At 62.0% G+C, this 21,837-nt stretch overlaps 1 protein-coding gene and 1 long non-coding RNA gene across 2 annotated transcripts; both read right to left on the bottom strand.

Annotated features, from left to right (window-relative positions):
* Positions 1-30: 30 nt before the first annotated feature.
* NPBWR2 (neuropeptides B and W receptor 2) lies at positions 31-1,028 on the bottom strand. The gene is given in 3 exon segments (XM_004286855.2): positions 31-331; positions 333-755; positions 757-1,028. Coding segments are annotated over 3 exon segments (993 nt in total). The 5' UTR covers positions 1,026-1,028.
* A 12,655-nt stretch (positions 1,029-13,683) lies between these two features.
* Positions 13,684-21,264, bottom strand: LOC125961525 (uncharacterized). Its single transcript, XR_007472330.1, has 3 exons — positions 16,617-21,264; positions 16,335-16,424; positions 13,684-14,607 (listed from the first exon to the last, which is right to left on the bottom strand). It is a non-coding gene; the product is annotated as an uncharacterized LOC125961525 (long non-coding RNA).
* Between the last annotated feature and the right edge of the window lie 573 nt (positions 21,265-21,837).

Here is a 21,837-nt window from a genome sequence, read left to right as displayed (position 1 = left end):
ACGGTTGCGTGGGCCGCGAGGGAGGGGTGCTTATGCCCCCGGGCACTGGAACGTGGTGCAGAGGCTCTTCCAGAAGCTGTGGTCCGGGAAGGCCTAGAGGAAGGGGTTGAGGCAGGAGCTGGTGTAGCCGAGGCTGGTGACGACATAGGAGATGATGATGACCAGTGGCGTCTGGGGCAGGTCTGTGGTCAGGGCCACGACTGAGGCCAGGTGGAAGGGCGTCCAGCAGAGCAGGCCCACGGCCAGCACAGCCAGGACCTGGAGACTCACCTTCCGCTTGGCCTTGTCCAGAGCCTTGGCTCCGGAGTGGAGCCGCAGGGCCTGCAGCCTCCACGTAGAGAACATAGAGGGTGCCCGTGGGCACCGCCAAGCCCAGCACCGGCGTGTAGATGCTGATTGCCTGGAACCAGGCCCGCTCAGGCCGTGGGCAGCTCAGCCCGCAGCTCGTGACCTGTAGCTCATTGCCGTAGACCCCGGCGAAGGTGAAGAAGGGCAGCATTGCGACAGTGACACACAGCCAGGTGCACAGGCTGGGGGTCTCAGCCCCGCGGACAGTGTGCCGGGGTGTGCGGCGGGGCCGCACCATGGCCGGCACCACCAGGTAGCGGTCCATGCTCATGGCGGCCGGGAAGTAGACGCCGGAGAAAATGTTGCAGCGGTCGGTGGCCAGCACCAGCTTGCAGAGCAGCTCCCCAAAGGGCCAGCGCTGCAGCACGTGCTTGGCGATGTTGGTGGGCAGCACCGGTGTGAAGAGTCGTCGCGATGGCCAGGTTCAGGGTGAACGCGTGGGTCACCGTCTTCATCCTGGGCGCTCTCAGGATCACACAGATGGCGGCCGCGTTGCCCGTTAGCCGCACGGCGCAGATAGCAGCGTACACCACTGGCAGGAACACGTGAAGAGCCGGCAGCGGCTCAGGGAGTGTGACGCTGTGTCTGGTGCCATTGTCCCAAGAGAGGCCGGCGCCCGTTGTGCCTGGCAAGGGGAAGCCTCGGCTGTCCGGGCTCTCCGGCCCCGTGGCCTCCATCGTGAGGCAGGACCGATAATGGTTTGTGCCCTGGGCAGGTGGGAGGTGCTTCCGAGCTGGGAATCTGGGCAGGGGCCTCCTTGGGCTGGATTCTGAGAAAGAAACGACCAGAAACTCTGGGACCTGGCTGTCAGCTTAGAATGGGAGCTGCCTCAAGTTCTCTGGCAGAAGTTGTGGCCACTTTGCCGGGGTCAAGGATTCATGGCGTCTCTCTCCATCCACCCCTTTCCAGTGGCAGGAGAGAGCCTGGCAGAGCGCATGGGCACCTCCTCCTGGGTAGCACTTCCGGCTGGTTGGGTTCCTCCCCCAAGGCCCCCTCCTCTTGCAGAGAGCAGCTGCCAGCCACCCTTCTGGGAAGGGAGGGCTTGGACCTGCCCCCCCACCCCGCCCCGACCCCAGCCCCTGTCCCGGCCACACCCCAAAGCACAAGCTACGTAAGTCAAGACAGTCCCTTTGAAAATGCACCTCCCATCGTACTCCTGGCCCCCTTGGAATCGGGAGGCCTGGAGCAGTGCCCTCCCAGTCACGCTGCAGACCCTCTGCGTGTGGCCACCGGCACTTTTCGTCGCTGACCTGTCTGGAGACACATGGCCAGAAGTTGGTGGCCTGGGTGACATGTGGTGGTGGCCAGCTCAGGCGGCCTCAGGGGTGGAGGGGGGAGGTGTGGCCCCCGCCGATGGGGCCCCTGCCAGCGTCCCAGTCCGTCCTTAACCACCTGGGGGACTTTTAGAACCTGCTCGCTGGCAGCCTCAGAGGGAGCTGGCTTCCCGAAGAGTCTCCAGCCTCGTGGCAGCGCTGCTACGTGCCAGGAGGTGGCGGGGCCAGGGGGGGCGGTGTCCCCTGGCTGACGCAGAGCCCTGGGCTGCGGGTGCTGCTGGCTCTGGGAGACCGAGGGCTGCAAGCCTTGGCCAGGGGCTCCAGCTGTCCACCAGGGCCGAGCCTTCGTCCAGTGGGCTGCCCCCAGGTGGGACCCCTACTCCCCCGGTCCCCCAAGAACCCCGTGCTTCCAAGTGGTCTCTACATGCCGGCTTTTGTTTCTGGTGTGAGGTGGGGACGGGGGGCACCGGGGCTAGAACTTTCCTCGGGATCTCACGGTCCCACGTGGGCTACATGGGCTTCACAGCTTTGTATGAGGTGATTCTCTCTGAGAAGCAGAGAGAAGGTGACCAGCTGGGCCTGGGAGGGAGGGAGCCGCCCTCTGGTCTGGGTGGGGCAAGTTCTGGACTGGTCATTGGTGCCCCAGCCTGAGACCCACCGAGGCCAGAGGATGGGTGGTCAGTGAGTGTGAGGGGAGGCCCCTGCATCTGGGTCTGACTTTCATGATTTGGGGGTGTTCGTGCATGGGGAGGGGTGCTGGGTCAGGTCACAGCTCCTGGACACCAGAGACAGGACAGAGAGAGGCTCAGGCCTGGCGTATGGGCCGCCCGTTCCCCTTGACCATGTGGCCTACGTGTGAGCCAGCGTGCAGGCTGGCCTGGGGGGTGAATGGCTGACCACTGCCCTGGTGCTGGGCCGGTAGGGAGTGGCCCAGGCCTCCTGTCGCTCAGCTGCTGTCCTGGGGTGGGGCAGGGCTCACCTCTCTGGGCCTGGTTGTGGGTCTCCCGTGGGATGGGTGCTGGGGGTCCCTATTTCCTGAGTGCCTTGGGGGGGCCCAGGGCTCCATCTGCCCGCCAGCCAGCGCGTGACCGACCGGCGCCCCCCGAGCGTGGGCCTGTGATCGGGGCTCCTCGCCCTCATGCCCCTCCTGCTCGTTGCCCCAGCTCAGCAGGGCACCACATGCCACCCCAAACTTGCTCCGGGCCTGGCTGCTCTAGGCAGGGCTCCCCTCAAGCCCCGGGAGGAGCAGGCGGTGTCAGAATTACAGGAAACTTCCCGGCGGTTTCCCAGCACGGCCCTGGCTTCCTCTGAGGCAAGCCGTGAGGCTGGGGTCCCTGCTCACCCCACCAGTGTCTGGCAGGGTCTGGGGCTCCGAGCCCCTCTCGGCCTGATCTCCGCTCTCCTGAGTCTGTCCTGGGGGCTGCTGGCTCCCCACCCGGCCCGGCCCGTCTGAGGGGGCTGGGGGTGGAAGCTGAGAGGATGGGGGCCCCGGGGCAGCAGGGGTTGGGGGTGCTGAGGAGGGGGCACTGGGCCTGCAGGTGTGGGGACCCTCACGCCGGCTCAGCGGCGGGGGCGCCTCAGCCTCTGCTCTCTGGCCCCTGGAGCAGCAGGGGGCTTTGTCTGCACGTGGGTTGGGCATTGTGCGCTTGTCATCCTGGGGAGATGAGTTCCATTTTCAGAAGTGAATCGGCTGTTTCCAACCAGCCTGTGAGGGTGTTCAGGCTGTAGAGAGAGAGGTGGGGGCCGCAGGGGAGGGGCGAGACCTCTGCCTGGTCTCCAGGGGCTGGGGGCTGGGGCCTGCGCAATGGGAGCCCGTGGGAGTCCGCGCGGTGTGAGTGTGAGTGTGTGCGCGCGCGCGCTCTGTGCAGCCGCTTGGGGCGGGGCGGGGGGTCGGGGGAAGCAGGTCCTGGCGGTGAGCCTCCCTCCCCACCCCTGTGCAGGGAGGACGCCTCCCTCCCCACCCCTGTGCAGGGAGGACGGAGAAGGCAGGGAGGGGGTGCAGCCGCCCTGACCCAGCCCAGTGTGGCTGGTGGGCAGGGAGACCGGAGACAGCGCCGTGGCTGGTGGGCAGGGAGACCGGAGACAGCGCCGTGGCTGGTGGGCAGGGAGACCGGAGACAGCGTCAAGCCATAGGCAAGCTCAGTGGAGCGTCTTTCACAGCTGTGTGTGACTCACCTGGTGTGGCAACCACCTTCCACCTGAACCCGATGGTCGTGTCTCACACACACACGCACGTGCACACATCACACAGATGCGCGCGGCAGAGCACGCACTTGCGCAGACAGGCGTACACACACGCGGGCACGGGCGGATGCGTGCACCCCTGCGTGCCTCTGTGTGTGCTTTGGCCACCAGGCCCGTCGCCTCTCTTGCTCTCCTCCTCAGGCCTCGGAAGATAGCCCTGAAGGGTAAGTGCTGCCTCTAAGTAGGTAGTTGGGAGGCTTAGCTCGCTGAGAAGAGACAGGTGATTCAGAGCGCATGTCCAGGGAAGCAGAGAGAGAACTCTGTAAAAGCGAGAGGGCCCGTTTCAAACCTAGCTATTCGGACCCCTGGCCCTGCCACCCGGCACCCAGCTGCCCCTCTCTCTCCTTCAGCACCAGTGGCACTGAGCTGTCCCCAGGGGCAGGTCATGGCTTGGGGGTTCTTGACGGCTCCTGATCGCCCTGGGCTCAGGGCCGCTGAGAGAGGCCTGGGGCAGCCAGACCGGGGTCCCACAGGGACTCTGCTGCTCAGCCAGCTCCGGAGTATCCCAGCCCTGGGCCCGGAGTCACTTGTCTGCTCTGCAAGTGTTTGTCTAGGAAAAGAGCAGTGAACAAAGAGGGGGGAATTCCTGCTTTCCTAGGGCCGCCCCTCTGCCGGGGGAGGTGGGAAACAACATGGGAAGCGCCAGGTGCATCGCAAGGTTTAGCCGGAGGTCAGGGGCTCTAGGGGGAAGGAAGCAGAGAGACATCTGTCCATCAACAGGGTGGTCCTGTGGAGACGGCGATGCTCGTGCTGAAACCAAGGAGACAGGGGAGGCCTGGCAGGTGTGTGGGGCACGGCCACGGGAGAGGAAGGAGCTTGGTCCGCCCTTCTAGGGACGCGGGCTCTGGCCTTCCTGAGGGTTTTGAGGAGGGGAGCGTGGGTCGGCCAGGTCCTTAGGCCAAGAGGGTCAGAGGGGTGTGGGGTGCGGGGAGCAGGGCGCCTCGGCAGGAGCCCTGGCCTGGGGGCTGGGAGGGGCGGGAAGGTTGGAGGTCAGGATGGAGTACAGAGTCCAAACCCGTCCAAGGCCTTCGGGATGTGGGGTTTTGAGGGGCAGCCTGGGCTGGAGGCTGGGTGCCCTGAGGCCCCCTGGCCTGCCCTGCCCACGCGCCCCCTCCCCATGCTGAGAAGCAGGAAGCACGGAGGAGGTGCATGTCTCCCCTGGGCACCAGCCCTTCTCAGCCTCGGAGGGTTGTTAAGCCAGTTACCAGAGGACTCCCTCTCCCCTCCCCAGGAATAGGCGGGGTGGGGGTAGTAAGGCCCTGTCCCCTCCTTCCTGCCCAGATGCCAGCCACCACGATCAGCCCTGCTGGGCCCGACGGGGGAGCTTCACGGAGGCGCCCCTGCCCTGAGCGAGCCTGGGGCCTGTCTCCTGGGAGGTCTTCGTGCCCATGGCGTACTTGTGGACTGGCCCTCTGGTCACGGAGAGCACAGGCAGCACTGGGAGGGAGGGAGCCAGTAACTCTGTGTCTCAGGCGGGAGGGGTCACAGGCACGACTGGGCCCTCGGACAAGCACGTGGGTGGGGGGAGTGTGTATGCATGCGGGGCAGCAGAGCGCTCAGAGACACACCCAGCAAGGGAGCATCCGTGAGCGTTGCTTCCGGGTCTGTCCATGAATTCATTTTTGTCTTTAAAATTAATTAATTAATTAATTTATTTTGGGCCGTGTTGGGTGTGCGTCGCTGCGCGCGGGCTTTTCTCTAGTTGCTTTTCTCTAGTTGCGGCGAGCGGGGGCTGCTCTTCCTGGCGGTGCGCGGACTTCTCACTGCAGTGGCTTTTCTTGTTGTGGAGCACGGGCTTTAGGCGCACAGGCTTCAGTAGTTGTGGCTCGTGGGCTCAGTAGTTGTGGCTCGCGGGCTCTGGAGTGCAGGCTCAGTAGTTGTGGCATGCGGGCTTCAGTAGTTGTGGCTCATGGGCTCAGTAGTTGTGGCTCACGGGCTCTAGAGCGCAGGCTCAGTAGTTGTGGCGCATGGGCTTAGTTGCTCCGCGGCACGCGGGATCTTCCTGGACCAGGGCTCGAACCCGTGTCCCCTGCATTGGCAGGCGGATTCTCAACCACTGCGCCACCAGGGAAGTCCCTGTCCGTGCATTCTTACTGAAGGTTGGTGGGCAGGCGGGGCTGGTTCATGCTCGAGTCAGCTCCTGCGGAGTCCTGAGTCGGACGGGAGGCCAGGCCTCCCTGTGGCCCCGGAGGGGGCGGTGTTTGTCCGTCCACGTGGCCTCAGGGCCACACAGCTCAGCTGGGCCCCATGGGTCTGGGATGCTCCGGAGGCCAGATTCGCTGACCTTGGACCAAGCTCTCTGTCCGTGGGACGCGGAGGACAGACCAAGCTGGCAGCCGGTGGGGCCGGGTGATGGGTCCTGCCGGTCCAGGGGCCTCTGGTCTTGCTTGCTCCCTCCCCCTTCCCACCTGCCTGGCGCCAACCCCAAGCTCAGAGGGTGCAGCCTGGCCTGAGCCCGCGGCAGAAGCCGAGGACAGCACGCACATGCCCCCCTTCCCCGCCCGCCCCCCGCAGACCCTAGTGCTCTGCCCTCCCTCCCCAGCGTTTGCATGACCCTCCCGGTTCATTCCTGATTGTGCACGGTGGTGTGCTGCCTGCTGCCTTTAGATCCATTTGGGTTGGAGTGGGCGCTGTCCAGCCCGGTCACTGAGAGACTGGGCCTCCGCAGGGGAAGGCTGGGCGCGGGTGAGGGGGCATCTGTGATGGGGGAGGTGGCCAGGGCAGGCCGGGAGCCCCGCGGTCACATGCGTGATGCACGGTGCGGTGAACACGTGTGTGTTTCAGGTGCTTCCCCTCAGGCTGACACGTGCACATGTGGCTCGTTAACGCGCCTCTGGGCCCCCTCAAGTCTGCAGGGGGCAGCACCCCGCCGCCCTGCTGTGTCTTGTCTGCGTGCCCAAGGCTCTCCCACAAGGCTCAGAACCCCGGGAGGGGCCTTCGCCAGGGCACTGTCCACCGCCAGGCCTTCTCCGTGGCCTCTGGGGTCCTGCTGTGGGTGACCCCTGGGGAGGCCTGGTGTCTGCAGGGCTGAGGGCCCTGCAGGACCCGATGCTGGGAGGGCTTCTGTGGCAGGAGTGCCGATCAGCATGTGGGGGTCTGCGAGGGGCCATGCCTAGGGCTGGGGAGACGGTACAGGGGGCCAGTGCCAGGGAGGGGGCAGGGCTCGGCTGGGGAGGGGGCCCGGGGAGGCGGCATCCTGGGCTCTGAGCAGGGCTGGGCGTTGGCTGCACAAGCGAATACGTGGAGGATGGGTGCCACCAGGACCAGAGGGAAGCACCCTCAGCTCGGGGACCCGGGTCTCCTAATGGTGGGGCAGCCCTGGACGTCCCCCCACCCCTTGGCCCTGTGCTCACATGTGCTCTGCTGGTGCACATGACAGACAGTAATGCCTGTCTGTGTGCCCGGCCCGGGGTGGGGAGCCTCTGTCCAGGGCTCGTGGGAGGACCATTTTGTTGTCACCCTGGCAGCGGTCAGGAGAGGGGCCTGGACCCACCGGCCCAGTGAGGACTGCGGCTCTACCCAGCCTAGAGCCTTTGGCTTGGGGTGGGGTAGGGGCTTCTGCCTGAGGGACTGAGCTGGCTGGAACTGGGAGTGATGACTCGGGTCTAGAAGCCCTTTGTCCTGGCCCTTATGGTCGTGTGTCCCATGGGACACACATCTCTCCTCTCTGCCCGACCCTCCACGGAGCCCTGGGCTGGGGTCTGGGACCATCCTGTCACCACCGCCGTGCGCTCAGCCCTGGGCTCTTCCTCCGTGCTCAGGAATGGCAGGTGGTGGGAGCTTCCAGCAGGAGAGGAAGACCTGGCAGGACCAGGTTTTCAACGTCTGGAGCTTCCCCGGCAGGCCTCCCGCAGCTGTGGGTGTGGAGGTCGCGAGGGCGGCTCTCCGGGGCCCAGGTGAGGCCTGGGGCCTGGGCGGAGCTCAGATTTCCTTGCCTGGGACCTCGGCCCCCACCTGGCTCCAGACTGTGGGTCGCAGTGGGGAGGGAGGGACAGCCCCGCTGACCCGGTTGGCCTGGCCTGCTGGGTCCTACAGCATCTGTGGGGAGAGTCCAGCTGCATAGGCCCTGGGCACCGTTTTTTTTGGTGCTGGGGGAGGACAGAGGTTTGAATCCAGACAGGGCAGTTCCCCTCACCTCGCCCACCACAATTTTAGCTTCCGTTGGCGTCATCCGGGAACGCAGGGGAGGGTGGGAAGGTGGCATGCGTGCGTGGGGACGTTGCCTGCGCAGACAGCTCCTTCGTGCCGTGGTGGTGGACTTGGCAGTGGTGGAGAGGAGGTCAGAGGCTGGACTGCGCGAGGGTGTCTTGGGAGGGGCCGACGTGGGCTGGGAGGGCCCCTGAGAGGAGATCGGGGTCAGCAGGGGCTGTGGGCAGGGAGTCCATGGCTCCCCCTCGGAGCAAAGCAGAGCCCAGACCAGCCTGGGCACGGAGGAAGTGGTTGACGTGTGGCGGTGTCAGCCAGGACCCGGCTGCCTGGGGGCCTCTTGCCCTGGGCAGGGCCACCTTCTTGTGCCCAGAGGCCCTGCAGGTACTTCATGGGCTTCTTCTCTATGTCCCTGCTGGACTGAGGCCCGGAGTGTGGTCGCTGTGTCCTCAGAACCGCGTCTGGAGCCAGGACCTGTGTGTCTTTCCTTCCCGGGCCTCTTGGTGCTCCAGGCACTGCTGGGTCCGGAGGAGGCTGTGGGCCCCCCACCCAGCCCTGGTGAGTCAGCAGCAGGGCCAGTTCCCACCCGCCCCTGCCCATGTGTGGGTGCTCCTGTCACCATGGCAACCCTGTCCCAACAGGTCTCATTGAGGGACATTTCCTGGTGTCCACTTTGTGTCCCCTCGAGAGCCTCTCTGCCCGTGACCCTGTGACCTCCAATGTCCCCTTTTTGGGAAGGCGGGTGGCCGGCCCTCCCAGTTTACCTGTGACTGTCCACGTTTCAGCACTGAACGTCCACGTTCCAGGAAACACCTTGGTCCTGGACAAACCACTTACCAGCGGGGGCCTGTCTGGGGAGGGAGGGGGCGTGAGAGGATGCTGCCCCCCAGGGGAGGCTGCCTGGTGTGGCCAGGCCTGGGCTCGGCCAGAAGACAACCCCTGTCCCCCATCTCCACCCAGGCCTGAGGCACCTCTGCTGATCCCCTTGGTCTGTCTCCTCTGGTTTCAATGCCTGCTGGGTACCAGGCACTGGCGGAGCCCTGGCACATCCGTGCTTTCTCCATCCCACGGTGACCCAGGAGGCAGGGCTGCTCTGGCCCCACTTCACAGGCGACAGCAGGAGGCTCTGGTGGGGGGTCCCCTGGCAGGTGCCATCCTTGAGCAACAGGCGGGTGTCGCTCCCGAGGGAGCTGCCACCATCAGCAGTGTCCATGGGCGGACGCCCAGGGGCTGGCCCCGGTGCCAACCCCCGCGGCGCGCTCAGGAGCCTGGCAGACGCTACAGCGGCTGAAGACTCCGAGCCCGGCTTCCTTCCCAGGGTGGAGGAGCGTGGGCTTGAGTAGAGCTGGCACTCGTGCTGTGGCGACAGGTGTCACCTGAGGTCTGCCCACACCTCCAGGCGACGGTCGGGAGTGCGGGTCTGGAGCCAGCTCTGCCCTTGCCGTGGAGGACCCAGGGTGAGGTACTCAGCACCTCTGAGCCTCCATTTCCTCGCTTGTCCAATGGGGATCATACTTTTCCTGCCTCAGAATGTGGAGAGGTTGAGCTGAGATGATGCGGGCAAGGGCTCTGCCCCACCCAGTGCCTTTGATGCTGGAAGGAGCCCCGCCCGGTCCCACCTGCCCTGCTGCTCTGGGCCTGGGCCGGGGTTTCAGCCTTGGGCTCGGGCAGCTAGATGGGGGCTTGGAGTGAACTCTGGCCTCACGTCAGCTTGTGAGTGGGACAGGAGGCTGCTGAGTGGTCGAGACCTGCAGGCAGAAAGAAATTCCTGGAGGAGGCACGTGAGGGGGTCACCAGCCTGTGCAGGGAACCGGGAAAACCGGCGGCCAGCCGCTCGCCCGAGGTGTGGAGGTCTGCCGTGAGGGAAGCACCTCGAAGCCCCCCTCTTCCAAGAGGCCCTCCCGGATCAGCTGTGCCTGACCACGCGGGGGTAGCCATTTTCCCCAGGGCTGGGTGGGTGGGTGGGGTCTCTCCATTTCTAGCTGAGCCGGGTTCTCATCGTGCAGCTCAACCCTGACCCCCAGTGGCCAATTCTGAGCACTGCTGCCGAGGATCTGGGACCGAGGGCCTGGGGGGTGGCCCAGGGGGATGTCTGTGACCTGGCCCAGGAGCCTCACCGCCCTTCCCGAAGTCTAGCCTGGACACGCCCAGCGAAGGCCCCATGGTGGAACCCCAGGCTCGGTGGCAGGGCTTCATTCAACCCCGGTGTGCACTCCCCAGGGATTCGGGGACGCCCCATCTGGAATCGGCCTTCGTCATGCTAGAGGCTGGTCTGGACGGGCCAGCCCTGAGAGGTGGCCCCTGAGCTGTGCTCCTGGCGTTCCGGGAGGGGTGGAGGAGCATGTGGGGCCGCGGCAGAGGCTGGCGCTGGGGGGGTGCTGAGGCCGCCGAGCAGGCAGGGCTGCACTGGGAGGGGGACCTGGGGCCGAAGAGGGTTTTAGGCAGAGCAGTGACACGGTCACATTGCGTTTCAAAACAGTCATTCCGGCTGCTGGGCAGAAGGTGGACGGAAGGGTGGAGGCTGGCAGCAGGTGGCTGGTGGGAAAGGGAGCTGCTAAGACCCCAGCCTGCTGGGGAGGAGAGCCCTGGCAGGCAGGGCCTGGGGATGGACTGGCTGAACGTGGGGGTGTGGCTTGGAGGGCAGCTGTGGATGCCCCGAGAACAGGAAGAAGGGGAGCCCTGGTGCTGGGAGACCTAGGCTGTTCTCTCAGCTGCCAGCTGACATGGTGATGGGGGAGGTGCAGAGGTCTGTGGGGAGGAGCTTAGTGGGTCTCCTGTGTCTAAACTAACCTGGGCCCCTGGGGGGGTGCCTGGACTTGGTCCCTGCCTGAAGCCTCAGTTGGCTTCCTGCTCAGCTGCGCAGGGTCAGCGGGGAGCCCGGAGGGCAACGCCGTGTGGCCAAATCCTACATTTCCAGATAGCAGAGGAGAGGAGCTGGGGGTCTTCGGAGGCTGGAGAGAAGTCTGGGTGGCCGGAGGCTGCTTGGAGCCGGGAGGTTAGACAGGTGAGGCAGGAGCCTGCGGGCAGCCGCGGGGCTCAGGCCTGCATAGCTTGAGGGGCTCTGGGGACCTGATATTTCTGTGTGGAGGTGTCATCCAAGTAGGGGGGCTCGTGTGGTGGGCACGCAAGTATGCAGAGGCACCTGTGGTGCGCGTGCACGTGCGGTGTGCATGCCTGCGTGTGGACCTGTGCGCGTGCGCGCATGTGCGGTGCAGCCACACGCGTGCACACACTGCATGTTTTGTGTGCACGCACGTGTGCATGTGTGTGTGGTGTGGTGGAGTTCTCCCTGCTGCCTCCTTCTGGGCTCTTCCTTTAGTCCCTTCTCTAGCTGGCAACGAGAGTGATTTTTCTAAAAGCCAGTAGGATCACGTCCTGTCTCTCTCTGAAAGCCTTTACAGACTCTACTCATAGAAATACTCATGAATGAAATGATGTGATTGTGTTCGGGACTCGCGTCAAGATGATCTTGCGGATGTGGGTGTGGAGTAGGCGAAACAGAGGCGGCCGGAGCTGGCCTTAGAGTTTGGCAATGCCCACGTGGGCGGTACGGGTGTTCTTCTCTCTATTTTTGTGTGTCTTTGAAATTTTGTCAGGATAAATTGCAAAAGACTTTGAAATGTCAAAAAATATATTGGGTGTCCCGTTGGCTCACTCTTCCAGATTTTCTGCCTTTCATTATCTTTGACCTGTTTATAGCTCTCCAATGGCAGAAGATTGATAGTAATGTAAACAATTCTTGTTCATAGAAATGCAAATTAATTTCGTCCAGTGGAAAGCGACTGATGATTGCCCTTTGGGTACTGACCGGTGTTGCTTGTACTTACAAGTGCATTTCAGGATTCTGGGTTGCCCGTGGATGTGTCTGTGGTTTGGATTCTTCTTTGATCTGGGTTGTAAAATGTTACTGCTTTCTTCATTAATGATTGCTGTGGGGTGAATTGTGTCCCTAGAAAGCCGTGTTGAAGTCCTGACCCCCAGTCCCTGTGAAGGCGACCTCATTTGGAAGTCAGGTCTCTGCAGATGTGACTAGTTGCAGTCAAGTCCTTATTAAAAGAGGGAAATTTGGACACAGACACAGAAGACACAGGAAGAATGCCAGGTGATGACAGAGGCAGAGATTGGGGCGATGTGTCTACCAGTCAAGGAACATGTGGGGTCATCAGAAGCCGGAAGAGGCAGGAAGGAGCCTCAGCTGTAGCCTCTGGAGAGAGGGTGGCCCTGCCCGCACCTTGGAGAGAGGGTGGCCCTGTCCGCACCTTGATTTTGGAAACCTGCCTTCCAGACTGTGAGAGAATAAATCTCTGTTGTTTTAAGCCCCCCAGTCTGTGGGCTTTTGCTAGGGCTGGTAGGGGGGCCAGGAAACACAAACAGTGCGCGCGCGCGCGCGCGCGCGCGCGCGCGGGGGGTGGGGGGTGGGGGGGCACTCCAAACAGGGAAGGAGGCAGTGCAGGGCCTACAGGAAAGGCGGAGCCTGGTGGAAGGGGCAGCCTGGTCCAGGACGGAGGGGGAGGTGGGGATGTGGTGGGGTGCGGGTGTGTCACTGGGAGGAGTTTGGACATTTTCCCTGAAGGCAGCATGAGGCTTTTGAAACAAAAACCAAAAACCAACTAATTCTAGAAAGTGTTAAAGGGTAAATTTTTGAAGGTAAAATCTTGGCCCTCGAGTCAAAAGCGATTATTTCACTCGCTGTGTGCTAACTCCCGGGCCGAGAGCAGGGTGGGTGTCTGTGCGGAGGCTCCTGTAGGGAGGCCAGGGGAGGCCGTGTGGAAGAAGGCTGGGCCTTGAGGGTGGCTTAGATGTGCGCATGTGTGGACACACGTGTGTTTGTAGACAGATCACGCGGTGGATGCAGCCGGGGTGGACGCACTGGAGGATGAGTGCACTGCAGTGTAGGTGTGTCGCTGTGTGTGCGTTGCAAGGTGGATGCATTGGGTGAGATGCAGGGAGGACCCTCTGCAGTATAGACACACTGGCTGCAGTGCAGACCCTGCCGTGTAGAAGCATGTCTCCCGTGTCTACTCACGGCTGCTCTGAGGCCTCTGGCTGGGCCTGCGCCCCGGGCAGAGCCGGGTCTGTGGGCCAGGGGGGCACTGGCAGCCCTGGTTGGGGCCATGTCCTCCCCAGCCAGGCCTGCCCTGGCCCCTCTCTCACATCCTGTGGCGACCCTCCTCCTTGCCCGTCCTCATGATACCCCGGCCTGAGCTCTGTCTGCGCTGGTGGAGCCCCGGGGTCTGGTAGGGGGCGTCAGGCCACATTTCGTCCCCGGGATCCACGGCTGTTCCAGAAAGGGCCCTCACAGTGAGCCCGACCACACAGGACTGGGCCTAGGTGACCCGAACCCTAACCCCATTTCAACAGGGTCCTGGAGACCCCCCTGGGTCCCCTGACCGCGTGCCCCGAGAGTGGGGCAGCGTCTCGCCGCGTTCGCCCTCAGGACAGCCGCCAGCGTTCTTGGGGCCCCTCTGTGGGGTGGGCGGAACACGCCCATAGACTCTCAGAGAGGCTGCCCCCAGCCCGGGCCACCAACACTTCAGAATTACTTGGGGGTCCCCATCCCTGGGCCCCAGGGTCAGAGCGTCTTATCCTGAGTGGATAAGCTACAGGATTGGGAATTAATGTGTATTTAAATATTTTAATATATTTTATTTTTATTTTTTGGGGGGTGAAATAGGCCGTACATGCAGATGATTCAAGAGAAAATGGCCCAACAAGGAGGGACGTGGTGAAAAAGAACCCCCTCGCCCGCTCCTCAGCCCCAGGGACCTGTGGTCCCTCCATCAGTGGCCTGTGGGCCTCCAGGCCGTTCTAAGCATCACAGACACCACACTCCCACGTGCCTGTCCACATGGGGCAGGGTAGTCCCGTCCACAGTGTTGGTTAGCCCTTGCTGATGGACATTTAGGTGGTCTTTTCCTCATGGACAGTGTCGCCAATGATGTCCCTGAACCTGTGCCTTTTCAAGTGGCGGGCAGGCTTTAGGATAGACTCCTGCACGTGCGGGGCAGTCTTCACTTTGAAAGATCTGCTGCCACATTGCCCTCCGCAGAGCTCGCCCCATACCTGCCCACATCAGTGAGTCGAGTGGTTTGTCCACCATAGCCTCCCAGCATAGCTGTGTTAGGAAACCTTTGGATCTTTGCAGTCTAAGAGCAACTCTGCTGTTCAGAATTGCATTTCTCGTACCATGAGTCAGGTTGAACAACTTTTAATTTATTTTAAAGTTATATTTTCCCTTGTTCTGTAAACAGCCTTGACCCGGTTTTTTGTATTGGATTGTCGGGCCTTGTCTTATTGATTGGACAGGCTCTTTACATAGTAAGGCTTTATCCCTAGATACTTGCAAATATTTTTCCTCGTCTGTTATTTGACTTTTGCTTTGTTTTAAAGTAGTTGTGCCATGTAGAAAATTTTAAATCATGTAATTTTACAGTTTGGTTTTGTGAGCCCATAATATGCTCTGCATTCCTCCTTCCGGTACTTTTATGGTTATTTTTAAACATTTACATCTTTGACCCATTTAGAACTTACTTTGGTATAAGATCCGAGTTAGGGATCTGTGTCAGTTAGGGTCCAGTAGCAGACAGACGTCATCCTGAAATTGGGAAATTTGAGGAGAGCTGAACAAAGGGATTAAGGTGTGGGCAGGGGGTAGAGAAACCACTAGTGAGAAGTGGGGTCCACCCTTAGAGCTGAGGGGACCCGAGAACGTGCCCAGCGGGAGGCCCATGCAGGGAGGACTGCGCCCTGCTCTCCTGGGGGCTCCCCGTCGGACAGTTCCCACCGGCAGCCCAGAGGTAGGCGGTCCACTGGCACACCTGCAGGTCACCTCCAGCTCTGGGCAGGGTGGGACTGGCTGGATGCCAGACACGTCAGCACAGGATGGTGAACGAGTTATTGTGCCAACACACTGACTTGGGAATGGGTGGTTTGAGGGCTCCCCAGGGGACTTGGATAGAGCCCCCAGGGTGCAGGGTGGAGTGAGGGGCTAGAGGGCTCGGAGGCCGAGGGGAAGGGCCCGTGTGAAATGAGCTGACCGCGAGCTAGACCCGTCTGTGATGGCCTTTCCTGCCTGGGACTGCCCAGTAAGCTGGTCTTTGGGGCGGTGGGGCTTGAGGCTGGCGTGTGGAGCTGAACAGAGCAGGGTCTGTGGGGCTGGGGAGGGGTCCCCCCTCCTCCCAAAGGGGGGACCAGAATGAGGGCCCCTTGCTGCCCCCTCTGTCCTTCACTCATTTGCTCGTTCACTCGTTCAGCACACCCAAAGAGTTAGGGTGCTCCTTGACATAAAATTCAACATTAAAACAACGTTAAGGCGTAAGTTGGTGTAACAAAGTCCTGAGCATTGGTGATTTGCCCCAGGACGACAGTTTGGAAACTTCTGGGAGAAAAAGCCCAATTATTAAAACAATTGTTTTTGGTACCCTGCTTTGATAATGCCCTGAACACCGGCCCTAACTGTTAGAAATTCAGGGTCCAGGTGGGCGAGGTCCTCGTGGGCGGGGCCCTGACCTGCAGATGCGGGGATGGGGGGAGGAGCCTGGGTCTGCTGCAGACCCAGAGAGAGAGGCTTGACCGTTGTCCTGTAGGAGCCGCTGATGACTGCGCCCTGGTGGGCGGGGAGCAGGGGACCCAGGGCCACTGAGGGTGGCATGCAGCAGAGTGGGGGCAGTGTGGGAGGTGGTGTGCAGAGGGGTGCCCCACAGTTCCTGGCCAGGTTAAAGGAGAAGGTTCCCTGGGGCGGCTGTGGGGAGGGGGGTCCAGGACCACAGGAGGCCCACCCCGCAGGCTACCAGTGCCCTGGCTGGGGAGGGGCATCCAAGGACAGAGATTGGTTCTCTGGTGACAGCAGAATTCGGGGACCCGGACGGCGGGCTGAGGGGCTGAGCCTGGTTTGCCTGGATGGGGTGTTTCCAGGCTCTCAGTTTTAACAGCAGGGCAGTCTGGACAAATCTTTATGAGCTGACCACCCCCCTGTGTATCTTTGTTCTGATGTGGCTGAGCTAAGTGGCATCTGTCCCACAGCCACCCCCCGTCTGAGGCCCCGGGGTCCTGCGGGAAAGGTCAGAATTCAAGCTGCTTCCCCTGCCCCAGACCAAGGGACCTGTGGACACAGAGGGGAGCCCTGCCCACCGTGCCGCCGGCTCCCAGGCGAGGTGTCTGGCTCCGTCCTGCTGGGCATGCTGCCACAGGGGAACCCCCTCGTGCTCTTGTTCCAGACAAAGTCCTCTGCACACCCTGGGCCTTGACCATCATCTGATTTCCATGGTGGCTGTGGCCCTGGTGTCTGGGGCAGTGAGGGCGGGTCACCCGTGCGCCGTTTACCTGGAGTGAGGCTCCTTCCTCCTTGTTGGTACGAGGCTGATTGCTCTGCATTTTCACGGTAAATTTGTTTTCTGAGTCGCTGTTGAAATTCTGGAAGCAGAGAAAATGCATTTGCTCCATCACCTTCCGGATGTGACAAGTCCTATAACATCTATTAAAGCCTTTAATGAAATCCCTGCTCAGAGCTGCCCTGTGAATGAGTGTGGAATCGAAATTTAAATTAAAATGTTGTTTTTGCGGCCTGGAGGCTTTGCCTGGGAAGAAATTAAAGGGACAGCTCACCTTTCTGCCATCGTCCTCAGGCTCGATGAGCGCTGTGCTTGGTGGCCCTCTGACCGGACGCTGGGGGGACGGCGGGTGCACCTGTGGGCCGGTATAGCCACTTGTGGCTGGAGATAAACGCGTTTACTTACAAACAGGTGTGAGCCCTGCACTCGCAGAGCCCACAGTCTGGGGGGACAGACATGTCCACAATAGGTGTCAATGCCCAGAAAGTGGAGTGGAAGCAGTGCAGGGCTGCTGGGGGCTCGGAAGGTCCATCTGGGGTGGGGAGGACAGGGGCAGGGACAGGAGTGGGGGTGGCTTGGCTGCGAGCAGCTTCCTTCTCTCGTCCTGCCCTGGGGACCTCAGACACGCTCAACTCCCAGGTCTCTGGCCAACCCTCCCCACACTCCACCCTCCTCCAGGCACCCCTGCCTGGGGGGAGAGACACAAACGTGCACAGCCTGCCTCAGGACACCAAAAAGTGCTTGTCTCTCCTGCTTTCTGGGGTGGCAACATCGCCCCTTTCCTTCTATGATGAAAAGTTCTAGAAAACATCCAGAACGTGTGCCGCACAGAGTGCCGAGGGGCAGCTCTTCCCGGAGGAGGCCCAGGGACCCCGTGCTGCAGGCAGGGGGACCACGTGGGGAGCAGGTTCAGGGGTTAGGGTGTAAAGTGTGACCGAAGGAAAGAGGGGAGCCCCAACTGGATGTGGAATTTGTTTACCCAGCAAGGGTTACCCCCCAGTATGGGGAAATACTTACAGATCAACAAGAAAATCACCAGTGAATAGAAAAAAGGCAACACAGGCTGTGCAGAGACGAGCTTCCCAGAGAGACTGGCAGTGGAAAGCTGCTTTCGGGGGGACCTGCTCGCTGCCTCCGTCTCTCCCCAGATGAAGAAGCGGCCCTATGGGTGCTGAGTGATCCTTGCAACCCTCCTGGGGGGCGGGGGCAGCGACATCAGCGGGTGTGAAAGGGCAGAACGTTCCAGGCACAGGACGAGCCTCTCCTGCCCTCCTTACTGGCCTGAAGTCCTGGGCCCTTGGCCGCCCGATCGGAAACATGAGTGTGTGGTCCCTCCCGCCGGTCCCTGAGGCTGTCGCTACAGCTCCTGCCTCACTGGTCACCCGGGAAACACATGAGGTTGGCACAGGGGACAACTCAGCTACTCCAAGCGTGAATGGGTGGACGCGAGTGACTGCTGCGGCGTGGGGAACGCATCTAGCTCGAGCCCTGGAGGGCCTTGTCTGTGCAGCAGGGCTACCTGAGGCACCCAGGGTCATTGGCTGCACCCAGCAGCAAGGAGACGGGGTCATTAAAAATGGATTTCTCATGACAGAAAAGTGGACCTGGGTGTCCCTCAGCAGGAAGACACAGAGGTGTGTGTTATTCATGCCGTACAATGCCACACAGGGGTTAAAATCAGCCAGGTCAGCTCTGATACACCTCAACAGCAGTGCTGACCGGTAAAGGCAGGTTGCAAAGGGTCTTGTTCTGTGTGATCACATTAACTAATCTGCAAGGAGTGTTACGCGTTGGTCTTGGATGTGTATGTAGATGGTAAACCAATGAAGACATGCAGAGATGATACAAGCCCATTTCAGAGATGCTCCCTCTGGGGAGGATGGTAGAGTCCCGAGTGTGTATCGTCGTCTATGTGTTTGAACATTTCCATGCTTAAAATGCAAAAAACGGGTATGGGGGCTGGGATGAGGTGCCAGTGTGCAAAGGAAGCTGACCCCAGCCGACGGAGGGAGTGGGCCGGCAGCGGGAGGGCTGTGAGGGTTCCAGGCGGACCTCAGTAGGAGGAAAAGCTAAGGAGAAGGGAAGAGTACCGGGCAAAGGCATCTGGGGAAGGTCGCGAGGGCCAGGTGGACATCCAGTTGGAAGGACACTTTGGGAACCTGGAGCCCAGGGGCACGTCACCTGCGTCACAGCCCAGCGTCTAGGAGCAGAGGCCGTGGGGGGTCCTGGGAGGGGTCATTTCCTCTCCGTCCAGGCTTCAGGGGCCTGGTACCGCTCAGAATAGGGCTGGGTACAGCGAGATGGGGTAGAGAGGGCTGGAGAGCTGAAGAAAGATCACCTTCCAAGGCTGAGAGCGCACTTAATTATGCGTCGCACACGAGACGTTTCACCGAGTAAACAGAGTTTTCAAGACCGGCTCCGCCACGGAGAGCTGTTTCCTGCGGCTCAACAAGTTTGTAATAAACGCAGCTAAACTTTTATTTACGGCACAGCTGCTAATTGCACCATGAACATTTTTTCATCAAGCGCCGCTGTTTACTCACTTGCCAATCAGCTCGTCGTGCGGCTCCCTGCCTCCGAGCTCCCAAAGCCGCTGCTTGAAGTGTCTCCCTGCAGCTGTCCTCCAGGCCCACCGGCCCAAGGCCATGCCCGCCCACCCCTGGGGGCGCCCCTCTCAGCCCCCGAGCACACTCTGACCTGCCATCCCTGCTCTGAGCGTCTCTCGTGACCAGGCACAGCAGTGGAGGCCCTGCAGGATGGCCCCGCCGGGCCGTCCCTACCTTCCCCCTCCTCCGGCTCCCCAGACTCAGAGCCCAGCAGGCCTCGCCCCCCTCTCTCCCCGTCTTTATTGCAGCCCCTCCGCTTGTTGGGGTCTCCCCACCCATCTCTCCACAAGACCCGGAATTACATACACCTGACACCTGGGTCCCCAGCATTCACCCTTCCCTTAGGCAGGGACCCTAGTGCTCAGCCCCTACCTTCACCCCCAGGAGGCGCTCCTGTAGGGAGCAGAGGTAGGCGTCACATCTCTTCATACCTTTGTCCCATCCTGACCACTGCCTGTGTCCTGGGCGTGGTGAGGACCCTTCCCTAGGCTGGGCCCCTCAGGGGCTCTGGTCCCCTCCTGCCTACGGCTTCTCTGCAGGCTGGCCCCGGGGCGAGCCGTGTGGTGCTGAAGCAGAGTGAAGCCAGAGCTGGTAGACCCTCTGGGTGGAATGGGCCTCCCTGCCATCACGCAGACACGCTGACGCCTGCCCCCACCACACAGCTGCTGGGCCTTGGTGTCTGACGCTCTGAGTGACCTTCTGAGTGGGTTTTCTAGAGTCCTCTCCAGGCACCTCAGGACAGAGACATTGGCTGGGTACGTCCTGTGTGCAGATCCTGAAAAACCTTCCCCTGAGGGCCTCCCCTCCGTGCTGGGGGTCCAGACATATTTCAAGGCCAGGCTCGGGGGGACATATTTGCTCCGGAGCCTCTTGGGAGGAAAGGGAGTGAGACCATTCCCATCCCACCAACCCCTCCATTTCTTAGGTCCAACACGATTAGAGCCACGTGGATGAGTTGGGAGTGTCCAGACCGAAGCTGGCTGCTGGGAAAGGACTCCAGGGCCCCTAACCCCAGGGGCTCACTCCAGGGAAAGGGAAAGACCAGGTTCAAAACAGGGCCTGGAGACCAGTGGGTGGCACACGGTGGGGTCACGTGGGGAGCCCCCAGGCTTTGGCTCCGTGCCAGGCTTACTCCAATCAGAGTCAGGACCCCTGGCCCTGCGGCAGCCTGGGGGCTGGGACTGCTGGCTCGCGCGTGGGACCGGGAGCCAGTCCACAGGGCTGTGCAGGTCCCGAGTTCCACAGTGACACCTGGTGGCCGTGACTGGAGCAGCGCCGCCTGGGCTGGGCAAGCCCACCGCCTCTGGGCAGTTGGGTGCGTGTGTCCGAGGAGAGGCTTAGGAAGGGAGTGGTAGGCTGTGTGCTAACCGAGGGTCTGGAGGCATGCACGCTCACTGGGGAAACAAAGCCCCATGCCCGCCTTTGTGCTTTGAGCTGGTGAAGGGTCATTTCCTACCCGCTCCCCTTCCCGCGTGTCCTGGTCCCTCCCCTTGGGGTCCAGGGACCATCTGGCGCAAGCTGCTTTTTGAGTCCCTTGGGTGGGTGAGGGGCAGAGCTGTCACGACCACACCAAAGTGCTGTGGTGAACAGAGGGCTGTGGCGTCTGGGCCAGTGACTGATGGGTGAGGACGGATGCTCGTCAAGGGTGTTGGTGGACCAGGGGCTGGGCTGTGTGAGGCCCCGGGGCCTGGTGTGGCGCCTCGAACCCCCTCGCGGATCCTGCACATGTAAGGAGACTGGGTCCTGTCGTGTCCAGGCAGCCCTGGCCTGTGTCCAGTTCGGGGGTGGGGCGCTCCCTGGGTTTGAGTCTGACCCCTTCAAATCCGGCAGGGGCTCGGGCTAGGCCGGGGGTCAGGAAACAAAGAGCCGCCCTGGCTGAGGCCCTGGGCAGCTGAGAGGCCTCAGCCTGGCCTGGGGGATGGGCCACTGAATCCTCAACACCACCCTCCCCTTCCTTCACCCTCCCAGGCTCTGTTTTCAGTCAGTTCGATTAGTACAACTTTAAAGCAATTAGGGAGAATGGCAGTCAGGCCGCGCTGCGGGCGATGCTGAGTGCATTCCTGCCCGCCCCCCTTGTCCCCCAGCTTGGCAGCCTGGAGGGTCTGCAGAGGGGAGGGTGGGCAACCCAGGGGAGAGACCCTGACATGGCTGAGACTGGAAGTAGGTGAGTGGGGAGGGACAAGGGACAGAAATCCGTCTCCCCTGGGACCCCGGGCCTGGCCCTGCTTGCAGAGGAGACAAAGTGAGGGTGCCAGATAGAAGCTCGCCCCTGAGCCAGGGTGCTGGGTGCAAATTCAGGGCCCCCTCCCATCAACTTCCCCTCCCTCCCTCTCCCCTTTCCCTCCTCTCTGCTTCTCCCTCCCCCGTCCCTCCGCAGTCCCTTTGGGAGGGAGGGGGGTTAAACCTCTGCTCTCTGGTGTTGAGGCCATAAGTCTGTGACATTCCTGGCTGTCACAGCTGCTCCCGCCTCTGTGGTCTCTGGCCGCAGGGAAGGAGCCTGCAGCAGTTTTCTGAGTAGGGGGAAGTGTGCCAGCCTCTGACCTCACTCCACGGCCTCCCGGGGCCCCTTGGCGGGGTGGCCTCTGTTTAGGGCTCTGCACTCTGAGCAGCGGGGCAAGTGGGTGCCTGGCCCTGTGCCCCTGCACGCGGCAAAGGCCTTCTGGGCCGGCTCCGTGGCCGCCTGGAGGACGCGGCCCCTCGAGCTGCGGACACCCTGCTCGGAGGCCTGGGCCTCCCCTCCAGGCGCGGGGCTTGGTGGGGCGGGGCAGGTGCAGGGTCTGACTTTGCAGACTGAACCCTTTGTGTCGGGACCGCCCCCCCACACCCCGCAAGCCTTCCAGCCCTGCCCATACACACTCCCCCAGCCTCTCAAAGAAAGCCTGTGCTGGG

Source organism: Orcinus orca, chromosome 16 (assembly GCF_937001465.1).
Source record: "Orcinus orca chromosome 16, mOrcOrc1.1, whole genome shotgun sequence".
NCBI classification, from domain to species: Eukaryota; Metazoa; Chordata; class Mammalia; order Artiodactyla; family Delphinidae; genus Orcinus; species Orcinus orca.
The sequence above is the reverse complement of the archived record's forward strand: the minus strand, read 5'-3'. Positions and strand labels throughout refer to the sequence as shown.